Below are 18,068 nucleotides of genomic sequence, written 5' to 3' on the forward strand. Positions count from 1 at the left end.
AGCTGATCTTTTATCTATGCATGGGGATCTGAAAAACTACTCAATCCCAGAGACAATTCTGGACTCAGATTATGGTATCAAAAATTGTATCATGACCTTAAGGAACAATCCTAGTGCCATATCATCTCCTGCTTTTTCTTCAGAAGGGATCAAAGCAAGGTTGAGAGTGAGCTGGACTGGGACTTAGCCATAAACAGATCTTTGTGATGGGTGAGAGGTGTTGGGATATTATGCATATATTGAAAAAATCTGCTGGAGCACTAAATGGGTCACTAAGATCTAATGAAGCACTATTGTGTGGCAATGACAAACCTAGGCCTTCTGGGAGACTAGTTCAGATCAGGGGAGCTTAGCTGGGCAGGAAAGAGGCAGAGCTAGAGAAGTGCCATTTTCCACACTGTCACCTCCAGGCACATCCATGGGGACTCCCATTCATATTCTTAATGGTGGCTGCAGGGAAATAGGCCAGGCCTTGAGCTCTCTACTACTCCATGCTACACCCAGCTGGCTATGGCCCCTAAAGGCCATTCACCAGATAGGAATTGGTGGAGCACAATGGTCATGCCCCTTCCCATCTGGCAATTTTTCTCTCATGCCCCCTACCCTGGGGGCCAGAAGAGGATGGTGTAGGATCAGATTCAACAGTTCCATGCCTCCTAGACATCCCCTTACACCAGATGAATCTCCAGTTGGGGAGATCTGTTGGCTTTCTGACCCCTTTGTCTAATACAAGGAGCACAAAGGGGCTGAAGATTGAGTGATAAAGGCCACAGGATTTTGTGCTTAATTTCACCTTCCTGTGGCTGCTTGGTTTTTTGTTTTTTTTTTTGGGGGGGGGGGAAGGGGGGGGAAGGGGTGGCTTGTTTTAGCTCCCATCTAGCAACATGTTTTCATAGCACTCTATGGTTAGCATTGGGAAACAGCTAATCTCTTTTCAGTTCAGTAATTCTGATTGAGGCATATTCATTCTCTACCAAATATTTTATGACATTACAAGGCATTACTGAGAACCAAGCTGTCACACAGCTGTTTCTAATACACAGATGCTACAAACAGTCCTGCATCACATATGGTAATTAGTTTCTGGCAATTGGTTTTACTGTTAGAGCCAACAAACAGTGAGTGGGAAGCTGTTTCCATTTAATTCTTGATCAGCGTAAGAAATTCTTCTCTGGTTTTTGGATCTTCTCGCAAGACTCCGAGCATGGTGCTGGTGATAGTCCTGCTGTTCATTTTCTGAACCCCTCGCATAACCATGCACATGTGCCTAGAAGGTAATTAGTTAACAACATATTAAACTGAGGTTGGCTATTTAACCTGCACACTGGGATAACTGGATCTAATTACCATTTTGATAATCAGCAATACACTGTGTACCAAGTAGTGCCTTTGATTCGTTAAAGCACGTCCAAATATTATTGGGAGCTACCAGTTCACTCAGAACTATTGATAGGAGAATCGTTCTTGAATTCTATTTTCTTTAAATGTTGTAGTATTTCAAAACATTTAGTGAGGGGGGTTGTTTGTTTACAACCATACTTGTTGACTGAAGTTGAAATAAATGAATAAATATTGACAGGAAGCTTAAGCAGATCATGCTTGAACTATTCAGTCTACATTCACCACTTTTGCCTTGCAGAACAGCACAAACCAGGCCAATAAAAGGTATGTCTACCCTACAATTAAATACCCATGGCCAGCCTGTGTGAGCTGACTCAGGCTCATGGGCCTAGGGCTACGGCACTGTAAAACTGCAGTGTAGATGTTTGGGCTAGGGACCCCATGTGGAGTGAGGGTCCCAGAGCTTGTGCTCCAGTCCAAGCCCAAATGTCTACTCTGCCATTAAACAGCCCCTTAGCCCAAGGCTCAGAGGCCTGAGTCAGCTGACATGGGCCAGTCACAGGTGTTTAATTGCAGGGTACACATATCCTAAATGTATTGGTGCCAGATGTGACTGGTCCACATGTTGTTAGAATACACTTGGACAAGTTTTGGGGTAAGCCTGAAAAAAAATGTACCCATACATGTCTGTATCTGTGCAAATGACTAACCATCAGCATCCACAACTACTAAGACTTGTACCAAATTTGAGCACACAAAGTGACACAGTGCAATATATGCCAAAAATCTTTATATCCCACTTTTAGTCACTTTCCCTTTACATTGTCAGTTCAAGCCAAATTACCCGTATATACCCAGCAGCAATTGTTGGAGTGTGTGAGAAAGGCGGGTATCGACAGAGGTCACCATTTCTCATAAGCTAGTACCTGAAGTACTGTAATATTTCTCTATACTCAGAAGTTATCTATCCAGGTACTTAAATGGCCCCATCACCGTGGCATCTGAATACCTCAGAGTTATTAGTAAATGCATCCTGATGTGCCCAGTGAAGAGCAGTGATATTAGGATCCTCATGTTACAGATGAGGAACTGAGCTAGAGAGATTAAATGACTTGTCTAAGGTCCTATAGGAAGTCTGTGGAAGGAACTGAAACACAACTCTCCCAAGTCTGTTTAGGTAACAATGACATTTCAGATACTGTGGTGTGGTAACTGTTCTTAGAGGTTGACTTTAATTAGACTAACAATAATGAATTACTTACGACGCTTCTACAATCACAGCCACCCCGGCAGGTTTCAGAGCCTCAGTAATTGCCAGAGCGATCTGTCTGGTAAGCCTCTCTTGAACTGAAAAGAGAACAGTATGATTTTTCTATATGTAATTGCCACTCTTGGTACTCCTTGCAAATTCTTAAAGAAAATACATTCCTAAGGTGCTCTAAATACAGTCCCTCAAATTCTCCCACTAGCTAACTAAAGTAAAATGAGCCCCTATGGTAGAAATGGTTTTTTAAATTATTTTTTCAATGTGAATTTAGTGTTTGTAAAAAGTGCTGGAATTATACCTTTGGAGCCCTGAAATCTGTTCATCCAGTGAGCAGATATTTATCCACCTTGACTGCCCGCAGGATTTTTAATAGTTAACAAAACCACCCTTACACCCTGTGAAATACGTTATCCAAAGTCAGTTTTCCCCACACTTCAGTGACTGCTGTCCTTCTTGGCTACCTATCAGGGGTGGCCTATGCACCTGAGTATCAGAGTAGCAGCCATGTTAGTCTGTATCTGCAAAGAGAACAAGTACTCCTGTTTTTTATGCACTGAGTACACTTCGTCATTCTTTCAGAAAAGAGAACCCAACACATTTCTTATTTTATATGCATACCTTCCCCATTATACCGACCCAGCTGTTGATCACTGAGGTTCTGGACTCAGGAATAGACACCTCAAGCTTCCAATAAAGGCAATAGACTGTTGAGGTGTAGAATCAGGCTGCTTTAGTTGGATGTTTTCTGCTTGGTCCCTTGACAACTTTAACAAATATGCCACACTGATTATGGTCCCAGTTCAGGAGAGTACTTAGGCCTATGCCTAACCTTAAATACATTTACTTCAACAGAACTAGTGTCAATTAAAATTAGGCATACGCTTGAATACTTTCTTCAGTTGAGCATCATCTAGCTGAAATATAGTTCAGCAGAACAGAGATATTGTAGAAAGGATACACACCTTGCAGTCTTCGACTAAAGATTTCAACAATTCTGGGGGGGGAAAAAAATGTAAGAATAATAAATATTTCCTCCTGATTTAAACACAAAATTTCAGTTGAACTTAATAGACTCTCTGGGTATCACAGGTGTTAAAGTAGGATTTTATCCTGGCTATTTAGAAGGCTAAATATATTGTAGTACAAGTGATTTTACATTACAGTATGTAATGTGATTTACATACAGCTGATATTCAGTCTATTTTAGAATACTTTATATATTGAGTATTAATATATTCTACTTTGTACCACTTATTTTAAACCAAGTACCTTATAAATGGATTTAGAATCCCTTAGAGAAAGCATATTTTTAAAAAAAATAATTAAGTACTCCCTCAAAAAGATCTTATTTAACCACATTATAATCTGTTTTCAGTCTGTGGATTATCAGCCTGTGTGTCACATTTGTAAAGCAGCCTCTGATCGACCATTAACACGCTGGTGCTCAGAATGCAGAAGACTATAACAGGGCTACTACTAGACACTTAATTGTAGTCTGCTATTGACATCTGGACTGTTCTTTTAAGATGTATAGGCCATCAACTTTTACTTAAACTCAGCCTGTTGAGTAGAAAAGTAAATTTCATTTATAAAAAAAATGTTCCTATAAAAAAAAAAAAAAAGAAAGAGAGAGGCACATAGCTGAAAACTGCAGGCAACTCTGATATATGCTAACAAAACAAATAAATTAAACCCAAAAGCGAAGGCAGCACCATTTGCAGCAGCTGCCAATAAACATAAAACTGCCAGCCGTTCACTTAAATGAACTATTCACGTAAGTCCTTAGACATGGTCAAGCCCCTCCTTCCTGAGAAGCAATACCCAAGCACTGCAGCATGCCCACAAAGCTGACACAGCAAGGCTATTTCAGTCCAAAGTGGGGAGCCAGTACCAAAACTGATGATCCCTCAAAAAGAGAACACTCTCCCACTAGCCCCCTTCTGTTAGCAGGTGATGGAGTGCTCTGTATGCACAGATTGAGGGGTCTCAGTGGTTGTGGGACATTACAAATTCAGCACAATTATGGGATAAAAGGCTTATATCAGCCACAAACATTTATGCAGTTTCTCTTATGAGAAGTTATCCTTAAGAATCACAGTGGGGAAATCCAAGTTCTCGGTCCTTTTCAGCTCACCTTCATAATCCTGGTTATTGGCTTACACGAACAGTGGAAAATCCTGCCCCCTGGAGCCATAGGGGACCCCACACCACTGTGAAAGGGAGATCAGAATGCCATACAGGAGTTCCACATCCCTCTGCAGCAGCTCCACAGTAGACTCCATGCACTCCAGTGTGCAGAGCAAGTGGGAACAAGGGATCTACTACTGCAGACCCACCAGACCAAAGGAGCCCCAGGGCTTACTGCAGCCTTAAAGCCTCAGTAGTGCCTCTGGAGCAATAACTTTGTTGCTATCATACATCTCAGGGGAAGTATTCTTGTCCCTTTCCCTCTGCAGAGCATCCCAGTACATGGCATCCTCAATTGGGCTGTGCCCTGAGAACAGGATTTCGCCTTTACACCTTCACTATCACATTGCATAGATGCACTTACCTTGCAAGCTTGCTTAGTCCAACCACTTTCTTTATAGGTAAATATCCAATATGTACCTGCAAATATGAACAGGAGTCTAAGTGCTGAATGATTACTACACACCTGATTCTGCAGGAAAATTGAAGGTCTGAATAAACTCAGGGCTCTGAAGTGCAGTGTACAATGCACAGTCAGATGGCTGTGTCTGTGAGAAGCTCTAGCCTAGTCAATGGGTCTCCACATTCATAGCAGTCTGTCCACTCCAGTGGAAATTGCAGGATCAGGGCTCCCAGAACCTAAACCTGCTGGCTTCAGGCCTGATCTTTCCTCTAGTGATGTCAATGGGAGTTTCAGTGCGGCTTTTAATGGAAGCAGGACTGGATCCTTAATGCAGACAAAGTGCCCTGTGAAGTCAGACCTGCACCATGTAGTAGAGGGAGAAGGTGCTTATGTACAGATGCTGTGTAGCTTATGGGCATACGTAGAGCAAGTAGATTTATTGGTAAGGAAGAAGACAGTTCATATTGTTGTATATTCCAAACAGTTTGAGCTCTCAAGAATTATCAGTCTTCATGGAAAAAGTGTCAGAGAGGCACAAGAAGGGAAAGAGGCAAGTAGGAGAGGAAGTTTATTGAGAGAGAGAGAGAGAAGCTGGAGAAAGGAAAGAAGGAGGCTGTTACAGGAGAAAAAGCAATACGGAAGGGAGAAAGATGGAGCTGGGAAGAAGCAGGAGTAAGATACATGGAACTATTTAATCGATTTTCATTCTAGCAGACCCGTGCATTGGGAGCTTTGGTTGTACAATGACTGCCAGTTTGGGATGCTGAGTACAATCACTTTTAAGGAGTTTAACTTGTGTTTGGAAGAGACTTCAGGGAAAATTTCCCTGCCCATACTCAGACAAGCTTGATCCCATATATCTATGCACACAAATTGGCTTCAGTGGATATTTAGTGGGTGCAAGGGGCAGGAATCCTAGTTTTCCATGATAAAAAAAATCCAAAATTCTCAGATTAAAAAAAAACAAAAAACAAAAAAAAACCTGTGTTTTTCCACAATTAAAATGAAATGTTGCACTTTAGTTTCCCTAGCTACAATATATACAGGTATCAACTGAACACAACGTTTTATTGATATATTTACAATTTTAAAGCAAGTTCCAAGTCTACCAGCGTCACCAATCATAAAATCATCCAGTCACAGTCTATTGTTTCTTTATGCTATGCATCCGATGAAGTGAGCTGTAGCTCACGAAAGCTCATGCTCAAATAAACTGGTTAGTCTCTAAGGTGCCACAAGTACTCCTTTTCTTGTTTCTTTATTGTTGTTGACGGCCCTCCCTGCTGTTTCAACCTCTTCTTTTCATTGTTTGTTTAGTGCTTTCCATGTGTTCTACAATTGTCTGCCTGTAATCTACAGCCTTGCTGCATACAGTACAGAAGACCACATTACCATTAACATGAAATTTGTCCTTGCCAAACTTAGTGACATGGGCTTTAGGGGTGATTTTTACAGCTTTTTGGCATATTTTCATAACTTTAATTACTCATGGCTGGAGGCTGAAGTGAACTCAATAAGAATGGGGGATTTCAACTATCCCCATATTGATTAAGAGCACGTCACCTCAGGACGGGATGCAGAGATAAAGTTTCTTGACACCTTAAATGACTGCTTCTTAGAGTAGCTAGTCCTGGAACCCACACAAGGAGAGGCAATTCTTGATTTAGTCCTAAGTAGAGCTCAGGATCTGGTCCAAAAGGTGCCTACAGCTAGACTTCTTGGTAATAGTGACCAAAATATAATTAAAGTTAACATCCTCATGGTGGGGAAAACATCACAGTAGCCCAACACTCTAGCATTTAATTTCAGAAATGGGGACTTCATAAAAAGTTAAACAGAAATTAAAACGTACAATGCCAAAAGTGAAATTCCCTGCAAGCTGCATGGAAACTTTTTAAAGACACCATAATAGAGGCTCAACTTAAGTGTATACCCCAAATTAAAAAAAAAAAAACAAAACAACATAGTAAGAGAACCAGAAGTGCCACTGTGGCTAAACAAAGTTAAAGAAGCAGTGAGAGACAAAAAGGCATCCTTTAAAAAGTGGAAGTTAAATCCTAGTGAGGAAAATAGAAAGGAGCATACACTGGCAAATGAAGTGTAAAAATGTAGTTAGGAAGGCCAAAAAAGAATTTGAAGAACAGCTAGACAAAGACTCAAAAAGTAATAGCAATTTTCTTTAAAAGTATATCAGAAGCAGGAAGACTGCTAAACAACCAGTGGGGCCACTGGATGATCAAGATGCTAAAGGAACATTCAAGGATGATCAGCCCATTGCAGAGAAACTAAATGAATTCTTTGCATCGGTCTTCATGGCTGAGGATGTGAGGGAGATTCCCAAATCTGAGCCATTCTTTTTAGGTGACAAATCTGAGGAATTGTCTCAGATTGAGGTGTCATTAGAGGAGGTTTTGGAACAACCTGATAAACTAAACAGTAATAAGTCCCCAGGACCAGGTGGTATTCACCCAAGAGTTCTGAAGGAACTCAAATGTGAAATTGCAGAACTACTAACTGTAGTTTGTAACCTACCATTTAAATCAGCTTCTGTACCAAATGACTGGAGGATAGCTAATGTGACGCCAATTTTTAAAACAGGCTCCAGAGGTGATCCCTGTAATCGCAGGCTGGTAAGCCTGACTTCAATACTGGGCAAACTGGTTGAAGCTATAGTAAAGAGCAAAATTGCCATAGAGACATAGATGAAGATAATCTGTTGGGGAAAAGTCAGCGTGGTTTTTGTAAAGGGAAATAATGTCTCACCAATCTACTAGAATTCTTTGCTTGTTCACCACCTCATGTGGGCCAGGGGCATCCAATGGATACAGCGTACTTAGATTTTCAGAAAGCCTTTGACAAGGTCCCTCACCAAAGGCTCTTGAGCAAAGTAAGCTGTCATGGGATAAGAGGGAAGATCCTCTCATGGATTGGTAACTGGTTAAAAGATAGGAAACAAAGGGTAGGAATAAATGGTCAGTTTTCAGAATAGAGAGAGGTAAATAATCCCAGCTATACATAAAAAATGAGGGGATATAAATTAGCTGTTACCACTCAAGAAAGATCTTGGAATCATTGTGGCTAGTTCTCTGAAAACGTCCACTCAATGTGTAGCAGCAGTCAAGAAAGCAAACGGAATGTTGGGAATCATTAAGAAAGGGCTAGATAAGAAGACAGAAAATATCATATTGCCTCTATATAAATCCATGGTATGCCCACATCTTGAATACTGCGTGCAGATGTAGTCATCCCATCTCAAAAAAGATATATTGGAATTGGAAAAGGTTCAGAAAAGGGCAACAAAAATGATTAGGGGTATGGAACGGTTTCCATATGAAGAGAGATCAATAAGACTGGGACTTTTCACCTTGGAAAAAAAAGACAACGGGGGTGGGTGGGCAGGATATGATCGAGGTCTATAAAATCATGACTAGTGTAGAGAAAGTAAATAAGTGTTATTTACTCCTCATAAACACAAGAACTAGGGCTCACCAAATGAAATTAATAGGCAGCAGGAAGGAAGTATTTTTTCCACACAACTCAGAGTCAATCTGGAAATCCTTGCCAGAGGATGTTCTGAAGGCCAAGACTATAACAGGGTTCAAAATAGAACTAGGGTAAGTTCAGGGAGGATAGGTCCATCAATGGCTATTAGCCAGGAAAGGAAGGGATGTTGTCCCTTGCCTGTTTGCCAGAAGCTGGGAATGGGTGACAGGAGATGGATCAATTGATTATCTGTTCTGTCCATTCCCTCCTGAGCATCCGGTATTGGCCACAGTCAAGACAGAATACTGGGCTAAATGGACTTTTGGTCTAACCCAGTATGGCTGTTCTTATGTTAAATTTGAGATGCATTAAAAACATGAACCCCTTTATGCCATTGAGTAACTTATATACGCCAGAAGCAGTTTATTGGGGATGTTTAGCTATGTAGCTTTAAAATGCATTCAAAAAAACCAACCACAAGAGGGGAGGCTGCATGCACTGAATAAGTGACACTGGTACTTTCAGTAAAATTTAGCTACTAGTTAATACATTTGTAGTTTTCCACAAAATATAAAAACTAAAGAGTCTCTGTAAAAATGCATACTCCATGTTTTTCCCGCAGCAAACGGATTTCTAGGAGCCTGCTGAGAAGCCTCTCTGAGGATAACCAATTTCCTATTACCATATTGTAGAAAATATGGCTCTTATTTCCCGTCGCTAATATGCTTCATACTGCAGATGCAGTTAGTCCACAAAATAAATCCTCTACTTATCACCTCAAAATGCCCACATCATAGGTTTCATGTTTTAAAACTCTTCCTAAGAATGATTATTCTGAATTCTACAGGACTAAACTGGCTATGAGCAAGAACTCACCCTAGTTTTTCAAAACACCATTTTATTTCCCTTTATTCAGTAGAACACCCAAGACCTCTGAATGACAAATATTTGCTATAAGGCAGATGGATAACTACCTTGCCAAAGAAGGGTACCAAGTGGTGCTCACAAAGGGAAAACATATCAATATCCTTAACGATAACCATTTCATTATGATCTTCATCAAAGATTGCATCATTGAGTATATCTGAAAGGACAAGATGAGCAGTTAATGAAAGATTCTACACAGGATTCTATCCTAAATAGCGTTATGCATGGACTGCAGTTGGTAAGTACTTTTCTAAGCACAAAACAAAATCTGATGTGTGAGAGAAAAGCACAACCCCAAACCTTTTAAAAATAGTTTAAATATGGACATATTCTTAGCTGAAATTCAATGGTTGTATAGAACTGACAGTATATTTTAAAAAAATCAGTTTTAAGTACAGGTAGACTCCTACATTCAACTCGCACACCCCATCTTACATGCATATAAGTAACTTTATACACAGGTGTCATCTAATGGACTTCAGCCCTGCCAAGCAGTGCTAAACTTTTTATGCGGTTCTTACTTTTGGGGGCCTACTGAATGCTCCCAGTCACAGGCAGGGTGAAGGGAGCATTGATCACAGCGCATGCCTATAAAGAGAGAGGCCAGCACCCATTGTTAAGGTGTATATGAGCTTATTTCCTAATAAACTAGTATAGAATTTTATCTGTTTGGAGACAATGGGTCCCTAGTACACACATTCTTTATCAAATCTGTACTTCAGAAGCTACAAAGCCTTATTTGTTTAAATTAATTTGAAAGAAAAGTCTAAACATTGAAGATGAGAAAAATTTGTCATCAGAGACCAGCTCCTATTGTGGATATTAAGATACAGAATAGAGAACCAGAAAACTACAAAATGGGGGGAAATGTAACTAATATAAATGCCAACAGTGGAAAAAGAAGATTAAGATAAAAATCTCTGAAAGGTAAAATTGCAAATGATTCTTACTCCCAAATATAAGCGTTTGCATAACTTCACTTCTGCAAATAGTAACATTAAACTTAATTGCATGTCCCCCCCAAAATGTTTGCAGGCTCAGGGCCTTATTTTACAAACTTAAGGTAACAAAGATACTATTTAAGTTTAAACTTTATTAGTATACCTCCAGGAATAATTAATACACAACCCTCGAGCCTGCTGCCACTTGCCTTCCCCCTCCCTCTTTTTTAACTGATGCTCAAGCTGAAATTCTTGTTTCCTGTTGCAGTAGTGCAAAGGAGCATCAGTCCTGGACCAGGACCCCATTGTGCTAAGCGCTGTACAAACATAGCACAAAATGGCAAATTAGTTTTCTATGAGTAATGCATCTGACTGTGTTTAGATTCATTTATTTGAAAATTACGTCCCACTTCCCCCCCTCCCCATGGCACTTATACATATGATTATCACCCTGAAGCTGGGGAGTAAAATGGAGAAGTTTCCCTGTTTTTAATTCCCCCATTTCATGGATAGAACATTTCATACAGTCAAGTTTGAGAGACTGGGAAGGGTTTTGAAGGTTTATAGAGGTGAAGGCTGTTAAATGCAAGAACTGAAAGCCATAGAGCATCTTCCAGGAACGTGAGAATCTGCCCCCTTAGTGAAGTGAAAAATGAAGTGTGATTGTAACGCCAGGATATCAGAGAGATAAGGTGGGTGAGGTAACATCTTTCATTGGACCCACTGCTCTTGGTGAGAGAGACAAGCTTTGGAGCTTACACAGAGCTCTTCTTCAGGTCTGAGAATCTTATTCACACTGCCACAGCTACATACAAGGTGGAAGAGATTGTTTAGCAGAAGTAGTTAAAATGTATTTCAAGGAGCCTGTCAAAGTGAAGTGGTCTTTAACCCTCCAGTTGAGGGAAGTACCTGGGGGCGAGGCGCTATTAGTGGATTACAGATTGCTGTAACAAGCCATAAATCCAGTGTCTCTATTCAGTCTCTGACTTTTAGCGTCTAACAGAGTTATGAATTTAAGCTGCCAGGCTCCTTTTTCGAAAGTGTTGTGCAGGTTTCCTTTGAGTATGAGGACTAAGGGATCAGCTGTAGACAGACTGGATTTATGGTTTATTACAACAATCTGTCACCCACTACCCCCCGCTGCCCTTTCCCCTCCCTTTCGCCCTTATGACTGGAGGGATGTTAACAGGCCACTTCACCTTGAATGATCCCTGTGAAATGTATGATTAACGTGATCGGTATGATTAATGTGTCTTTTGCTCAACAAAACCCTAACCACTAACCTTTTGCTCAACAAAACCTTTACCCTAACCACTCTGTGCCACCTTGTGGTGAGCTGTGACCCACTGAGTCAGTTTCCCAGCCCGGAAGGGGCACTTGATGTAGCTCTCACCCCCAGCCATGGGTCCAATACAAGCTATACCCCCACCCCCTTGTCTCTGGAGGACCGGTGGAAGGCAAGGAAGCAGCAGCTGAGAGGAGAGGAAAGGGTCCAGCTGAGGGTCCCACTTGGTGAAAGGCCATCTGGGCTCAGGGCACTTTGGTTTCCATGAGCAGGGCGGCAGAGACCAGGGGCGCTTGCACGTTCCCCTTCATAGACTCACAGAAGATTAGGGTTGGAAGAGACCTCGCTCCGGAGGCTATCGAGGCCTAGGGTGACCAGACAGCAAGTGTGAAAAATCAGGACAGGGGCAATAGGAGCCTATATAAGAAAAAGACCCCAAAATCAGGACTGTCCCTATAAAATCGGGACATCTGCTCACCCTACCTAGTCCAACCACCAAAACCGTCACAGCCAGGCCGGCCAGCAGGACTCACCCTCGATGGTTTCTTGGTAGCCTTTCGTGAGGAACTGCATGGCTTTGGCAGCCCTCCTGGGCGTCAGGAGCAGCCCCTGCCTCGCAGGGTTCTCGCCCAGCCGCTGCAGGATGCTCAGGTAGGCGTCCTCCAAGGCCGGCAGCTCGCCGCCCTCCGCCGCCTCCTCCCGGCCGCGCTTCTCCGGGCGATACTGCACCAGGGCCCGGCGCGCCTCGGCCGACGGCAGCTCGCTGTAGCCATTGCAGCAGGGGCGCGGCAGCTCCTCGCCGGCCGCCGGGCACGCCATGCTGCGGGGCTGGCCGCGGGGAGGCGCCGGGCAGTGCCTGGGGTTGCCGGCCTCTATTTATCCCCGCTGCCTCTCCACGGCTATTTCCCGCGCTCGGCAGGTGACGTCCTCGGGGCTGTCAGCTGGGCAGGCTCCTCTGAGCGGCCATTGTCCCCGGCGGCCCTTGTGCCCGGCGGCCAGAGCCCATCTGACCTGCCGGCAGTAATCAGAGGACGCGGGTGCTAGTCACGCTCCCAATGCGCCAGCTCTCCCGGGCCTTTTCAGCGGCTCCGGGACCGTAACCCAGCCCTGAACCGCTACATATCCGCCCGGCTCCTTGCCTCCCGCCGCCGCGCCCGGCTTCGGGGTGCTTTCCTGGGGGGCTGCTGGCCCCTCTTCCTGGCCGAGGGCGCCACGAAGCAAGAGGATAAGCTGGTTCCTTATCCCCAGCTCCTGATTTGTGGTTCCCAGGTCCTTATTGCAAGGTAAAAACTAGTTAAAATACATCAGCATGGGGTCTTATACAATCACATTGCGTCACATTTCTGTGGTCAAAATTTAAATTACAAGCCAATTCTGCATTCATTCCATACTCAAGGAGCTGGGATGTGTCTGACCAGAAGTGTAATGTGTCATTCAGGTCTCCCCAAGTGACCTGTCCCCACAACCATCAGATTTTGCTGAAGGAGCTGGGACATGCCACTCCATGACCCAAAGCTTGGTTCCTGCACAATATGCTGCCACATGTCATGCCTCCGCCCCTCTTCTACACTGTAAGGAGGGCTTGAATAAGAAACTGGGGTTTTACAGCCTGTATGTGACAAATTTTGTCTTGGGTCACCCCAGGCACAATGTCCCCACGACCTTCAGGCCGTTCTGAGGGAGCTGGGACACGCCACTCACCCGGCTCCACCAATGTTTGGTCTCTCCCCCATCCCCGCCTGCCGTCCCCATGCACCTCCCTCAAGTGTCCCCCGACCTTTCCACCAAATAAAGATCAAAAAAACAAAAAAAGTTAGAAGAGGACAGAAATAACTGGCAAATGGAGCAAAATGAAAGAGGCTAATTCAATATTTACTTCTGAGGGCATTCTGCACCAAAAAATTAAAAATTCTGCACACAATATTTTAAAATTCAGCAAAATTCTGCACATTTTATTTGTCAAATAAATGTGAAGGATCCAGTATGGCATTGGGAAGCACATGCCACCGGCTGCACAGAGGTGGCTAAAACTGGCCTTCAACATTGGTTCTCCACTTGTAAGGTACCTCCCTTCTCTTCATGTGCCAATTTATATTTATGCCTGTATCTGTAATTTTCTCTCCATGCATCTGAAGAAGTGGGTTTCTTACCCACAAAAGCTTATGCCCAAATAAATCTGTTAGTCTTTAAGGTGCCACCGGACTCCTCGTTGTTTTTGTGGATACAGACTAACACGGCTACCCCTCTGATATTCACTCCCAGAGGTGAACCTTTTTATTTCTGGTCTGACAAATATATTACCCCAACTTTTATTTTGTATTTTCTTTGTCCATTAACATACAGTATGCATGTAAAAACCAATAAAAAGCTGTCATAAATATAAAGGGAAGGGTAAACCCCTTTAAAATCCCTCCTGGCCAGAGGAAAAATCCTCTCACTTGTAAAGGGTTAAGAAGCTAAAGGTAACCTCGCTGGCACCTGACCAAAATGACCAATGAGGAGACAAGATACTTTCAAAAGCTGGGAGGAGGGAGAGAAACAAAGGGTCTGAGTCTGTCTGTATGCTGCTTTTGCCAGGGATAGAACAGGAATGGAGTCTTAGAACTTTAGTAAGTAATCTAGCTAGGTATGTGTTACATTATGATTTCTTTAAATGGCTGAGAAAAGAACTGTGCTGAATAGAATGACTATTCCTGTCTGTGTGTCTTTTTTGTAACTTAAGGTTTTGCCTAGAGGGATTCTCTGTGTTTTGAATCTAATTACCCTGTAAGGTATCTACCATCCTGATTTTACAGAGGGGATTTCTTTACTTCTATTGAAAGTCTTCTTGTAAGAAAACTGAATGCTTTTTCATTGTTCTCAGATCCAAGGGTTTGGGTCTGTGGTCACCTATGCAAATTGGTGAGGATTTTTACCAAACCTTTCCCAGGAAGTGGGGTGCAAGGGTTGGGAGGATTTTGGGGGGAAAGACGTGTCCAAACTACGTTTCCCAGTAAACCCAGTTAAAGTTTGATGGTGGCAGTGGAGATCCAGGGACAAAGGATAAAATTAATTTGTACCTTGGGGGAAGTTTTAGCCTAAGCTGGTGAAAGTAAGCTTAGGAGGTTTTCATGCAGGTTCCCACATCTGTACCCTAGAGTTCAGAGTGGGGGAGGAACCTTGACATGGTGGCAGAGTGGTGGGATTAACCTGAAATCATTTTGAGATCAATTTGAGATTTTTTAAACTAGAAATACAGATTTTAAAAGGGAAATTTTTTTTTTTCCTTTGGGGCTGCTGGAAAGGAGGTCCAACTGAAAGCAGCTAGTTTTTTCTCTGCTTTGGGGCCAGAGCAGAGACAAAAGGGGATTATCTTTGTGAATTGCAGGGTTTTTTTGCCTGGACGCAGGGTACTTAACTCCTGCAGGGAAATTCACAGTCTTCCAAACCAGAGTTGTTGTTTTTTTTTTCCCTAAAAGTAAACGGGGGGGTTCTACCCATTTGCCTGGAGACAAAAGTGGCAAGAGGTTTTTTTAGGATTTTGATTTTTTTTACAAGGAGCACCGGTTTGAAAAGGAATTTTTTTTCCTTTAGGCTGCTGGTAAGCAGGTTTCCAAGTAGTTGGAGGTTTTTTGCTTTGATTTGGGGCCAGAGCAGAGACAAAGGGAATTGTCTTTTTCTGTAGGCTGACAATCACTATCAGAGAATAAGTATCCTATTCCAGCACAGCAAAATTTTACAGCCAAGTTTTGTTTATTTCTAAACCTCGGGTGTAAAGTTAGTTAAAAACAGAGAGGTTAGGATGACAGAATCCACGGCTCAACAAGAGCTGGAATTAGCCAGATTTCAGGCTGAGGAAAAACAAAAGGAACATGAAAGATAGATAGAACTCATGCAGCTGGAGAAGGAGGTACAGGAGGCTGCCCACAGGAGGGAAATGGAGGCAAGGAAGCATGTGGAGGAGGAGAAGGAAAAAGAGAGGAAGCATGCACTGGAGATAGAGAAGGTAAAGGCTCAGCAGAATATACCAACAAACCCTAGCAATCCTTCTCCAGGTACCACTTCCCATCCCAGAAAGTTCCCCACCTACAAGGCAGGCGATGATACTGAGGCCTTCTTAGAAAACTTCGAAAGGGCCTGCCTTGGGTACAGCATCTCTACAGACCAATACATGGTAGAGCTGAGGCCACAGCTCAGTGGACCCTTAGCTGAGGTGGCAGCTGAAATGCCTAAAGAACACATGAACAAGTATGAACTGTTTAAATCCAAGGTGAGAGTCAGAATGAGGATAACACCCGAGCATTCTCGTCGGAGGTTCAGAGCCCTAAGGTGGAAACCAGACGTGTCATTTACCCGACATGCCTACCACATTGTGAAACATTGGGATGCCTGGATATCAGAAGCAAGTGTTGAATCTCCAGTAAATTTGCCCTTCCTAATGCAAATGGAACAATTCTTAGAGGGTGTTCCTGAGAAAATAGAAAGATACATCCTAGATGGGAAGCCCAAAACTGTAATCGAGGCAGGAGAGATTGGAGTCAGATGGGTGGAGGTGGCAGAGAAGAAGAAAACTGGTCACAGTTGGAGCGGAAACCAGAAGGGACAACCCCAGACCACACCCTATTACTGGGGGCCGCCCAAGGCCCCACCTACCTTCCAAAGGACCCTCCAGACACCTTATCGTCCCACCACCCCATTCTCCAGCAACCCACCTCGCCCCAGTGACCCGTCAGCTGGACGATGTTTTAAATGTAACGAGCTGGGGCATGTAAAGGCCAACTGCCCCAAGAACCCCAACAGATTACAGTTCATTGCACCGGAATCACACCAGAGGTCTGCAGGCCCAGATACCTCCCAGATACCCTTGGAGCGGAGGGAAACTGTGAGTGTGGGCGGGAAGAAGGTCACCACGTGGAGGGACACCAAGGCATAAGTGTCAGCTATCCATGCTTCCTTAGTGGACCCCAATTTAATCAACCCAGAGATCCAAGTGACGATTCAACCCTTCAAGTCCAACTCTTTCGATTTGCCTACAGCCAAGTTGCCTGTCCAGTACCAGGGCTGGTCAGGAACGTGGACTTTTGCAGTCTATGATGATTATCCCATCCCCATGCTGTTGGGGGAAGACTTGGCCAATCATGTGAAGCGGGCCAAGAGGGTGGGAATGGTCACCCGCAGCCAGGCTAAACAAGCCGTGAGGCCTAGCTCTGTTCCGGAAATTTCTATCAGGACCCGGTCAGAGGTGATGGACCCAAACCCCAGGCCAATGTCTGCAACAGCAGTAGTGGATTCACTCCCAGAGACCCAGACGGAACCAGTCCCAGAACCGGAACCAGCCGAACCACCAACACCAGACCCATTGCCAGCACTGAATCGAGTACTTGCAACCTCAACACCAGAGGGCCCCACCGAACCTGAACCGGCAGCAGCCCATAACCCTACACAAGAGGCTCAGCCAGAACCTGAACCCCAACATAGTGTCCCAGCGGAGAGCGATTCACAGTCAACGGAAACAGCCCCATCCCCTACATCGCTTCCAGAGGGACCAAGCATAGGTCCACAATCCAATGAGGAACTGATGTCTCCAGCATCAAGGGAACAGTTCCAGACCGAACAGGAAGCAGATGAAAGCCTCCAGAGAGCTTGGACGGTGGCATGGAGCAACCCACCGCCTCTTAGCTCTTCTAATCGATCCAGGTTTGTTGTAGAAAGAGGACTTTTATACAAGGAAACTCTTTCTGGTGGACACCAGGAAGACTGGCATCCTCAGAGACAGTTGGTAGTTCCAACTAAATACCGGGCCAAGCTCTTTCCCATGATCACCCTAGTGGCCATGCTGGGGTGAACAGGACCAAAGACCGTTTGGGGGGTCATTCCACTGGGAGGGAATGGGCAAGGATGTTTCTACCTATGTCCGGTCTTGTGAAGTATGCTAAAGAGTGGGAAAACCCAAGACCAGGTCAAAGCCCCTCTCCAGCCACTCCCCATCATTGAAGTTCCATTTCAGCGAGTAGCTGTGGATATTCTGGGTCCTTTTCCGAAAAAGACACCCAGAGGAAAGCAGTACATACTGACTTTCATAGATTTTGCCACCCGATGGCCGGAAGCAGTAGCTCTAAGCAACACCAGGGCTAAAAGTGTGTGCTAGGCACTAGCAGACATTTTTGCCAGGGTAGGTTGGCCCTCTGACATCCTCACAGATGCAGGGACTAATTTCCTGGCAGGAACTATGGAAAACCTCTGGGAAGCTCATGG

At 43.8% G+C, this 18,068-nt stretch overlaps 1 protein-coding gene across 1 annotated transcript; it reads right to left on the reverse strand.

The window, feature by feature from the left end:
• Positions 1-962: 962 nt before the first annotated feature.
• LOC102936501 (GTP cyclohydrolase 1) lies at positions 963-12,679 on the reverse strand. The gene is made up of 6 exons (XM_027825226.3): positions 12,368-12,679; positions 9,656-9,765; positions 5,160-5,215; positions 3,571-3,602; positions 2,604-2,688; positions 963-1,267 (listed from the first exon to the last, which is right to left on the reverse strand). Exons 1-6 carry the CDS (start codon positions 12,651-12,653, stop codon positions 1,141-1,143), a joined length of 696 nt encoding a protein of 231 aa, XP_027681027.2. The 5' UTR covers positions 12,654-12,679; the 3' UTR covers positions 963-1,140.
• Between the last annotated feature and the right edge of the window lie 5,389 nt (positions 12,680-18,068).

Source organism: Chelonia mydas, chromosome 3 (genome assembly GCF_015237465.2).
Source record: "Chelonia mydas isolate rCheMyd1 chromosome 3, rCheMyd1.pri.v2, whole genome shotgun sequence".
Taxonomy (NCBI): Eukaryota; Metazoa; Chordata; order Testudines; family Cheloniidae; genus Chelonia; species Chelonia mydas.